We start from the raw sequence: 11,468 nt of genomic DNA on the forward strand, positions 1-11,468 counted from the left end.
TTTTATTTCAGGTAACAAAAGTTATTTATGGTTTTGTTTTAGTTTTAGTTAACTATTAAAAGGTACTCAAGTGTCTTATATCGTTAGAATCCTTGGCTGAAAACGAACAAAACGTGGATTTGATCGTAACTTTGGCGAAATTTTCAGGTATTTTGGATTTTTCGAAAAACCTACTTTTGCAGTCCTAGTTTTTTTTGCACGATCGGAACCAAAACCAACGCAGAAAGATTCTAAGGAGTCTGATTGCCAATAGTAAACAAAAAAAGTAGAAATTTCGATTCGCGACGGGACGCCAAAATGGTCGAAGTGGGCGTGACCACTTTTACTAAAACGGCTATCCGTCTTGAACGGAATGAGATAACTTCACCAAACTCGGTACACCTATGTACGGACTCGGTCTGTGGTCACATGGAAAAGGATGCAGCGACTGGCCACTTGATGGCGCTATAAAATGAAAGAAAAAGAAAAAAAAACACGAAAATGGCTATAGCTACGCAACAGTCAGTCCGATTGACTTGAAAACTGTCAAGTGGTGTCTTTGTCCAAGGTGCCGTGATTGTCTATGAGGACATTCGCGTATCTTGAAAAACACAGGTTAATGGAGGCCAATCGGAACGAAAATCGCGGGCCTGTTTGAGATTTTTTTTTTTTAAGAATCGGCCACCAGGGGTCCTTTACATCTTTTTCCGTGCAAAGGATTGTATATCACCTGATTTTTCGCACACACCATAAAGTACAACATCTTATTCTGAGCAATTTTGCCTCTAGAACTACTTCTGTCAATCAAACCGTTCGTTAAATATTGGAGATTATTTCAACAACCCATCTTCGTGAACTGGCCCTAAGTTTTTGGCTCAACTGTGAAAATTTATAAAAAGCTTTAAAACATATATTTCCTAAGTAAATAACCTGATTTGGCTGTAAATGGTCTTTTCCATCTATAATCTAGTGGGTACAGGCTTGCTAAATAAAACAATACCTTTTTATGCATGTGCTCAAAGGCCTTAAAGCACTTGAACCCTGTTAATTGCTGCTTGCAACTATATTTTATTTTATTTTACAGTTGCTTTAACAACAATAACCTATTTATTTTACTATACATTTACAATAGTACATTTTTGTAACGGAATATTAAGCTGGCCACTGTAAAATCATAAAGATGTGTAATATAAACATGCCAATGTGCCTCTAGAGCTGCTTGGTTTAATCAACAAACACAATCGGTTCTAGTACAGAGCAGGTTTACACAGAGCATCAAGTACTGCAACACATACAATTGAGAAAACAAGGTGGCTCTTATTTTAGCTCACCGTGTCTTGTTGTGTGCATGAAAGGGTGTTTTGGCATAAGCATCAAATGCACTGCAGTGAACGCACATATGGGAAACGGCGCTGGATGATGGTCTTTACATTAAATATACTAAGGGTTAAATGCAATCCAGAAATGCACTTCTGTTAACGTCAGCTCAAATGAATCCAGACCAAGAACAGTGGTCATTCAAGGTTAAAAAACATTGTACAAACTATAAATAGCTGCAATAACATGTTTAGACACAAAAAAACAACTGTAAATTGTAATGCATCTTATGCACGTGGTCTGATATCACTGGAAGGATGTTTGATCACATACATCTAGCACGATCTCCACAGTTAGGACATGTTTCCACATGACTTAATCGTGATTGTTTGAGTGTAGCAGACGCTTGGTTTGAGAACACGTTGGTTCAGTGACTCAGGCTCCCCTTCGTCCCTGTCCAGAGCTCCCGCAGCTCCACCTGGCAGCCGAGGTCTCTGAGAGCGGCTCGACCCACGTCACCACAGTCCCTGTGAGCCGCCAGAGCCTGCGAGATCAGCGCCTCCGCTCCCATCTCCAGAATGGGCTGAGTGTAGTCGCGCGAGCGGGCCACCAGGTTCCTCAACAGCATGCAGGACTGTTTCTGAAACAGCAGGAGACACCACATCACAGCAAACACGGAACAGAGCTTCATAAATCAACACAGACTGAGGAAAGACACGTCACTACAGCATCTGAAGAACATGTGTTCAGTTTTTTGTTTGGGCTTTTTAAGAAAAAGAGAAGAAAGAGAACAGAAGTACTTGGAGAGTAAAAATTGTTCGAAAGGCTTCAAATGGGTTCAAAGTATCTGTCAAGAAGCAATGTAATCATTTTATTAAAATAAATTATATGTATATATATATATATATTGTTATATAATATATATATTCAAAATCACTATAAGCCAGTGTTATTTTTGTATTATTGAGATACTATTATATTTAGTAATATTTTTTATTACTTTTTATTTTATATTTTTTATTATTTTAAATTTTTACAAAATTTCTAACCGGCATGCACTGCTTCAAGTCAGCCGCCGATCGGTCTGCGCAGAGCTGCATGAAGTCGAACAAGCCTTTTCTCTCTCTCCTCCCCCATCATGAGTGGACACACCCCTTACTGTTGATTGGCTCTCTCTCCTGCCCCATCATGAGTGGACACACCCCTTACTGATGATTGGCTCTCTCTCTCTCCTGCCCCATCATGAGTGGACCCACCCCTTACTGCTATTTGGCTCTCTCTCCTCCCCCATCATGAGTGGACACACCCCTTACTGCTATTTGGCTCTCTCTCCTCCCCCATCATGAGTGGACACACCCCTTACTGCTATTTGGCTCTCTCTCCTCCCCCATCATGAGTGGACACACCCCTTACTGATGATTGGCTCTCTCTCTCTCCTCCCCCATCATGAGTGGACACACCCCTTACTGCTATTTGGCTCTCTCTCCTCCCCCATCATGAGTGGACACACCCCTTACTGCTATTTGGCTCTCTCTCCTCCCCCATCATGAGTGGACACACCCCTTACTGCTGATTGGCTCTCTCTCCTCCCCATCATGAGTGGACACGCCCCTTACTGATGATTGACTCTCTCTCTCTCCTGCCCCATCATGAGTGGACACACCCCTTACTGCTGATTGGCTCTCTCTCCTCCCCATCATGAGTGGACACACCCCTTACTGCTGATTGGCTCTCTCTCTCTCCTGCCCCATCATGAGTGGACACACCCCTTACTGCTGATTGGCTCTCTCTCCTCCCCATCATGAGTGGACACACCCCTTACTGCTGATTGGCTCTCTCTCCTCCCCATCATGAGTGGACACACCCCTTACTGCTGATTGGCTCTCTCTCTCTCCTGCCCCATCATGAGTGGACACACCTCTTACTGCTGATTGGCTCTCTCTCCTCCCCATCATGAGTGGACACGCCCCTTACTGATGATTGACTCTCTCTCTCTCCTGCCCCATCATGAGTGGACACACCCCTTACTGCTGATTGGCTCTCTCTCTCTCCTGCCCCATCATGAGTGGACACACCCCTTACTGCTGATTGGCTCTCTCTCTCTCCTGCCCCATCATGAGTGGACACACCCCTTACTGCTGATTGGCTCTCTCTCTCTCCTGCCCCATCATGAGTGGACACACCTCTTACTGCTGATTGGCTCTCTCTCCTGCCCCATCATGAGTGGACACACCCCTTACTGTTGATTGGCTCTCTCTCCTGCCCCATCATGAGTGGACCCACCCCTTACTGCTATTTGGCTCTCTCTCCTCCCCCATCATGAGTGGACACACCCCTTACTGTTGATTGGCTCTCTCTCCTGCCCCATCATGAGTGGACCCACCCCTTACTGCTATTTGGCTCTCTCTCCTCCCCCATCATGAGTGGACACACCCCTTACTGCTGATTGGCTCTCTCCTCCCCATCATGAGTGGACACACCCCTTACTGTTGATTGTCTCTCTCTCTCCTCGCCCATCATGAATGGACACACCCCTTACTGCTGATTGACTACAAGTGTGTTCTAGTGCTCAGTCTGATCCACTTTTCAACAGCGTTTTTCAAAAATTGCTTACTGCACCTTTAAAGGAGTCATGATGACATGACAAAACCAAATTTGCCTTAATCTTTTGGTATAAGAGGTCTTTGTACCATTAAAACTTCCTGCAAGTTTCATAGCTTAAGACGTCCTCCCCATTATAAACGAAGCATTTATTTAATCAAGCTCTAATTACAGCTCTAAGAACACTGAACTCTTAAAGGGGAAACGCCCCCAAAACAGACTGTTTGAATCAGAGGATGAGAAACAGGGTGGGAAAAGGTCATAAATAATTCAGATTTAAAAGTTTTTTTGTCCAAAAAACTATAGCAATACTATAATTGCACCTAAGGGAACATAATAAAACAAAAACCATGTCATGACCCCTTTAAAGGGACTTAGAAACAAGGTCACAGGTTCTGCATGAGCCTTGAATGCAATGCAAGTCTCTTAGGATAAGCATCTGCTAAATGCATGAAAGAGGACGTGCTTTACCTGCACATTAACGTTAGATGGGTGATTCTTCATGGCCTGCAGGGCCGCCAGCGCGCCGCCACACTCCATGATGACTTTACAGTTGTTGGGTTTGCGGAGGGCGAGAACACACAGCGCCGCACAGCCCTGCTCACACACCTGAACCACACACAGGAAGAACAGAGCAAAACACATGAGGAACTGACTGGGTTTATGAGGAGCTTCAGAATTAGCTTAGATTAACAAGTGATTTTGAGCTGAATTAGTTACCCAACACAGTCACACAGAGGAACTGTATTAGTGCAGCACCAAACAAAACAAAAAAATCATTGCATTATTAATTGTAACAAATTTTTATGAAAATAGCTGATGATTAGACATTTTTCTCTTCAATACTGTTGAAACAATGAACACAGCCAATAATCCAGACTTTCATTTTGTTGTATAGGAGCGCAAATTGTTTTCAGATTCATTTATAACAATGCACTACTGTTAAAGACTTGGAGTCAGAACACATTTTTTTAATCAACAAGGATTGATCAATTGATCAAAAGTGACAGTAAAGACATTTATAATGTTACAAAAGATTCTTACAAATAAATGCTTAGTGAATAAATTCATCAAAGAATCCTGCACAGAAATATGAACTCTTTTCAACATTGATAATAATCATAAATGTTTCTTGAGTATCAAATCATCATATTAGAATGATTTGTGAAGGATCATGTGACACTGAAGACTGGAGTAATGATGCTGAAAATTCAACTTTGATCACAGGAATAAATTACATTTTAACAATATATATATATATATATATATTCACATAGAAAACAGCTATTTTAAATTGTAAAAATATCTCACAACTTTTACTGTATTTTAGATCAAATAAATGTCACCCTGGTGAGCAGAGGAGACTTAAAAAATTTTTTATTCAACTTCTAACAAACTTTTGAATGGTAGTAACAGTGAAAATGTGAATCTATTAATTAGTCTCAACTTCCAGGCCAATTTCCTGGTAATTAGCAGCATTTAATTATTGATCTTCTTTAGGAGGCATTTTAAATACTGAACATTATTAATTATTATTATCATCATCATCATCATCAAATGTTTCTGGAAATAGCCCTTGTGTTGAGTGTATGAAGTATTTATACAGTAGTCATCATTTGAAGTGGATCAAAACCTTTCATCAAAGTTATATATGAATTTTGAACAATACCGTTCGGTAATACCATATACATTAATTTTGAGTTTACCAGACATTCTGGATAATAATTAAAGGGGTGGTTGATTATTTTAATTTGAATTGAATGGTTGAATTTACATAAACCCCGCCCCCTGAACACGATTGATAGATTATCAAGACAGAATATGCTAATCAATGACTAGAAGATAACTACACATAAGCTTCATAAATTCATCAACTAACCATTCAGAAATGTTGTCTACATGTTGTCACTTCTTCTCGAGTCTCTCCATCTTTCTGACTCCGGTTTGAACATAAAAGGCTAAACGTTTGTGAAATGTTCAGTGCATGTGTGTGTGAGGTAAAAGAACACGAGCTCTTGAAGCTCCGCCCCCTGTGCCGGGAGTAGCAGCTCATTTGCATTTAAAGGGACAGACACAAAACGGTGCGTTTTTGCTCACCCTCAAAAAGTGACAATTTTAACATGAGCTAAACTTCACACACACACACACACACACACACACACACACACACACACACACACACACACACACACACACACACACACACACACACACACACACACACACACACACACACACACACACACACACACACACACACACACACACACACACACACACACACACACACACACACACACACAAACACACACACACACACAAACACACAAACACACAAGTGACTTATTTTACATCTTGTGAATAGGGCATTATACCACCCCTTTAAATAATAATCGGCACTGTTAAAAGGGGACACACCTGTGCATTGCCCATGTGACGGTTCATCGCCATCATGATGAGTTCCCCCCCGCCTGCATTCACGACAGCGTCTTTAACATCATCATTTCCAGCGATGGCCTTCAATGCACTGAGAACCTGCTTCACAAGCTCCTGGAAAACCGTTTCACAAATCAACAGATGATCACATCAACAAGCCGTTCAAACTCTGTTCACAGTGCCGAGACTCTCACTGACGAACTGAAGATGCAGGAGCTCACCTGACTATCCAGACCGTCGGCCAGGAGTGTGATCATGAAGTTCAGGCCTCCGAGGTCCACGATGTCCTGACAGAACTCGTTTCTCACAGCCAGACGGGACAGAGTGGCACAGAGTTCACTGAGAACTGAGGTGTTTTCTGAGTGAGCTGAGACCAGCAGAAATAAACATCATCTTCACCGGTCATTCATAAACTAATATACACTGGCGGTCAATTAAAGGGATACTTCACCGATTAGCATTAAGCTTTGTATCTGTAGAAACCCAGTAGTATTTTGGAGTGACCGTGTTTCCCTCCCTCATGTCCCCCTGAGACGAGAGATTTCTGTATTGTGTGTCTGGAAAAAAACCTCAGATGACGCAAAAATCGTCATTTAGCATCATCAGAGGCTCTTTTGTCCAGAGGCGAGAGACTACAGCCAATAGGAGGAGCTCGTCCCGCATGTGTTCAACCCGCCCATAGGGGGATCTCACAATAAAACACCGTCTTTTCAGTTTCCAGTCGACTAGTAGCCTAGCTGTATCATTTCTCCCGACACTGCCCTCTGTAACCGGGAGGCGTGGCTTGGGAGTGTCCTCGTAGGGCAGCGAAGCAAGTGCATTCTGGGAGTTGTAGTCTTTCATCCACATGAGCCAAAAATACATTTTCTGGCTTTTCTCAGTCTAGAAGGCACCAACTTCTAAAATAATTTCACATTTCTACTACATAAATGACCCAATTTAAATACACATTCATCTTTCCAGTGGTGAAATATCCCTTTAAGATTTTTAATGTTTTTTAAGGAAATCTCTAAGACTGCATTTATTTGATTCAAAATACAGTAAAAAATTGTGAAATATTATTCTTATGTAAATCAGCTGTTTTCTATGTGAATATATATTAAAGTGTAATTTATTCCTGTGATCAAAGCTGAATTTTCAGCATCATTACTCCAGTCTTCAGTGTCACATGATCCTTCACAAATCATTCTAATATGATGATTTGAAGTTCAAACATTTATGATTATTATCATTGTTAAAAACAGTTGTTGCTTCATATTTTTGAGGAAATAAAAGTACTTTTTTTTTTACTTTCACTCCACATTTTTTAACGATAGTGCATCACATATCGTTAAAAAATGTGGAGTGAAAGTTTTTTTTTTTTTTTTTTTTACTTTTATTCATTAATGATACATTAAACTGATCAAAAGTGACAGTAAAGACATTTATAATGTTACAAAATAATCTATTTCAAATATATGTTCAACAAAGAATCCTGAAAAACAAAATGTCACAGTTGAGTTTCCACAAAAATCTGAAGCAGCACAACTGTTTTCAACACTGATAATAATCATAAATGTTTCTTGAGCATCAAATCATCATATTAAAATGATTTGTGAAGGATCATGTGACACTGAAGACTGGAGTAATGATGCTGAAAATTCAGCTTTGATCACAGGAATAAATTACACTTTACTATATATTCACATAGAAAACTGCTATTTTAAATTATAATAATATTTCAGTGTTTTTACAGTATTTCTGATCAAATAAATGCAGCCTTAGAGATTTCCATCAAAAACATTAAAAAAGTCTTAGTAGTGTATTATGCAGATATTCTTTGCCTGGTCGTCACAGTAACATGTATTGGTAACACTTTACAATAAGGTTCGTTAGTTAACATTAGCTAACTACATTCGTTAACATGAGCTAGTAATGAACTGCATGTATACAGCATTTATTCATCTTTGTTAATGTTAATTTCACCATTTATTAATACTTTATTAAAATCTTGTTAACATTAGTTAATGCACTGTGAACTAACATGAACAGCTGTATTTTATATTAACTAATGTTAACAAAGATTAACAAATACAGTAACAAATGTATTGCTCATGCTTAGTTCATGTTAGTTAATACATAAACTAATGAGCCTTATTGTAAAGTGTTACCCATTTATTTAATGATTTATTGATTATTGCATGTCTAGTGGCAACTTGGCTCACCTTTAGCAGCTTCAACAATGACTTTCAGTCCGTTCTGCTCAACCACGATCATCCTGGCGTGTTCATGAGCCTGTCCAAAGGGAACACGCACGTCATCGTCGAAGGTCATGACCCTGAGCGCGGCACAGGCCTCCCTCACGACCTCGGGATGTTCGGTGTGGCGTGTGATGCTCCGGGTGAGCAGCGGCAGCACGCCTGCCTTCACCAAAGCCTGCCTGTTGTTCTCGTGCTTCAGACTGAAGTGGCGTACGATGCGGACACACAGGGAGGTGAGAGAGGCGTCCGTCTGGTGCGCAGTTAAAGCGCCGATTAGAAACTCTCGGCCTTCGGCGTCCAGGAGATCCGGCTGGCCGTCTGTTAGCACTGAGAGAGCAGAAAGAGCCGCAGAAAGCGCTTCTTTCTCTTCACCGGCTCTCCGGCAGCAAGCGAGGATTGTGGGATACGCCTCCTTCTGAGCGGCCAGGTACCGTTGTGCGAAGCCAAGAGAACACTGTTCGGTGAAGACTCTCAGATCCTCCCGGACGGATGCGGACGGAGACACCAGTGCAGTTTTGAGCGACTCTAAAGCCTGAAAATATGCCACCGGTTAAATAGAGGAATAATGGAAAGAATAATGATTTAGATAGAAAACATGCCAGTCTCAGTGGAAGTGAGGTCGTGAGGTTAGTTCAGCTGCTAAACACCTCATATGAAGATTTACCTGAAGAACCTCGTGAGTTTGAGTTTCTGCGTTTTCTTCAGAACTAACTTTCGGCACAGCTTTAACGATGAAGGTGAGATCCACACCTGTGAGTAATAATCAAATCACTTCATTAGCATGCATCATATGCATATGTATCATATCACATATCTACAAAACAATGTAATAGTGTGAAGTAAAAAAAAAAGTATTATTAACATTTTAAATCACCTTTTTGTAGTTCGCTTAAATAATCACTCAATGCAAAAAAAATATTTTCAAAAGTACACAAATATTCCATGTAGACTCAATTAATATGAGCTATATGAGATATGAGTTCAGCATGTTGCACTGCAGTGTGTGTGTGTGTGTGTGTGTATTTTTATGTATACCGTAAATATGCATTCATGTACATACATGCATGTATACCTATACATGCATGCATATACATTTTCATATATAAGTACACATGCATGCATATACATTTTAATATAAATGTCCACATGCATGCATAGTATACATGTTTATATATATATATATATATATATATATATATATATATATATATATATATATATATATATATATATCCAGATCCATGCATATACATAATATATTCATATATATGTCCACATGCATGCATATATATATATATACACACGCAGAGTGTACAAAATAATTAAGCAGACACATGAAATAAAACTAAATGCAGAGATTATTTTTCATTTGTTTCACAAGTTAGGAATTGAACCTCGACTGGAATGATCACATAACTCACCCTGAGATTCAAACTGCTCGATGGCCTCTTTCAAAGCTTCGCAGCCCTCCATGTCAAACTCCTCGATGTTTTCTCTGACCACAGCATCAAAGGTCTCCTGTGTGATCCTGCGCTTCGCCATGATGAACTGATGCTGAATAATACATCACAGAAGGGGTGCAGTTTCAGTGTTGTTTGTCTTTTATAGTCTGTTTCTTAGGCATGTACCGTGATAATACCATAGTATTCAGTAAAGTACCCTCGAGAAACTTCAAATACCATAGTACATTTGGAAATCGTTCAATATTATAGTATCACAATCTGATAACGTCACTAACGTACCATTATAGAGACGCGGTACACTGCAATCAAGCGTGACTAACACAACAACATGGTTTATTAACGTAAAACACTCGCTGTATGTTACAGTACCTGAGAGTGACATTTATTCGTACCCAAAGCGATTTAAAAACAAAACTGATAATGATCCTGAAACTCACCAACACCCAACCTGGACCCTGATGATAAAAGCCTCCCTGGACTGGAGATGAGAAGACAGTGGGCAGTACGCAAACAGCGCAAGTGTAGGACAGCGGCTGAGCCCAGCGGAGTTTAACTGACGCAAACGCTTCGTGAATTACGAGTTACGACAAAAACCTGCGTTGCGTTGTCTTTAATGTGTCTCGGGTGAGATCTGTGAGAGAAATAGGTTCCGCCTCATTTAATAGTGACAAACAAGTATTTCTTAAATTTTTCTATAAGTGTATTCTATATTATGTATGCTATATTAACTGCATTTTTTTTTCCCACGAAGAAATTATATTATTATTTAAACTATTTAAACACACCTCGCTTTTAATTCTAAAGGGGGCATTTGACCACACATACTTTTCAAAATTACGTAATTGTTTCACAAGTAAAGCATTAAAACATTAATATACGAATGAATGAATGAATGAATGAATGAATTCACGAATGAATTAATGAATTATAGATTAACATAAAAGTAATGCAATAGACACAAAATGTTAAGGAAACTGAAAATTGATGGCGTTTATTTTGTATGTATTTATTCTGTTATTTACTTAAATATTATACAAATAAATAACGTCCTATTTAAGCAGTTATATGTGCATGTATTTTACTGTTTATTTATTTATATATTTATTTAACGTCCCAATTAATTAATTAATTAATTAATATTTATTTGTTTGTTTGTTAGTTTATTTATTTACTTACTTAAATATTGTAAAACTAGCGTCATATTTAAACATTTATATATTCATGGATGTGACGTTTATGTATTTATTATACAACTAACGTCCCCTTTAATGTGCATGGATGTGGCATTTATTTATTTATGTATTTATTTACAGAAATATTGTACAACTAGCGACCCATTTAAGCATGTATGAGTGCATGGATGTGGCCTTTATTTATGTATTTGTTTGTTTGTTTGCTTGTACAATTAGCGTCATATTTAAACATTTAAATA

At 39.2% G+C, this 11,468-nt stretch overlaps 1 protein-coding gene across 2 annotated transcripts; it reads right to left on the reverse strand.

Moving 5' to 3' along the window:
• Positions 1-1,183: 1,183 nt before the first annotated feature.
• Positions 1,184-10,560, reverse strand: armc6 (armadillo repeat containing 6). Of its 2 annotated transcripts, none has more exons than XM_082172736.1 (8): positions 10,474-10,560; positions 9,995-10,127; positions 9,238-9,323; positions 8,538-9,105; positions 6,555-6,700; positions 6,316-6,447; positions 4,369-4,506; positions 1,184-1,936 (listed from the first exon to the last, which is right to left on the reverse strand). In XM_082172736.1, exons 2-8 carry the CDS (start codon positions 10,113-10,115, stop codon positions 1,724-1,726), a joined length of 1,404 nt encoding a protein of 467 aa, XP_082028862.1. In that variant the 5' UTR covers positions 10,116-10,127; positions 10,474-10,560; the 3' UTR covers positions 1,184-1,723. The 2 variants fall into 2 exon arrangements, with proteins under 2 accessions (XP_082028862.1, XP_082028863.1); XM_082172737.1 differs by lacking the exon at positions 10,474-10,560 and adding an exon at positions 10,406-10,457.
• Between the last annotated feature and the right edge of the window lie 908 nt (positions 10,561-11,468).

This window comes from Leuciscus leuciscus (assembly GCF_965113295.1).
Source record: "Leuciscus leuciscus genome assembly, chromosome: 6".
Lineage (NCBI taxonomy): Eukaryota > Metazoa > Chordata > Actinopteri > Cypriniformes > Leuciscidae > Leuciscus > Leuciscus leuciscus.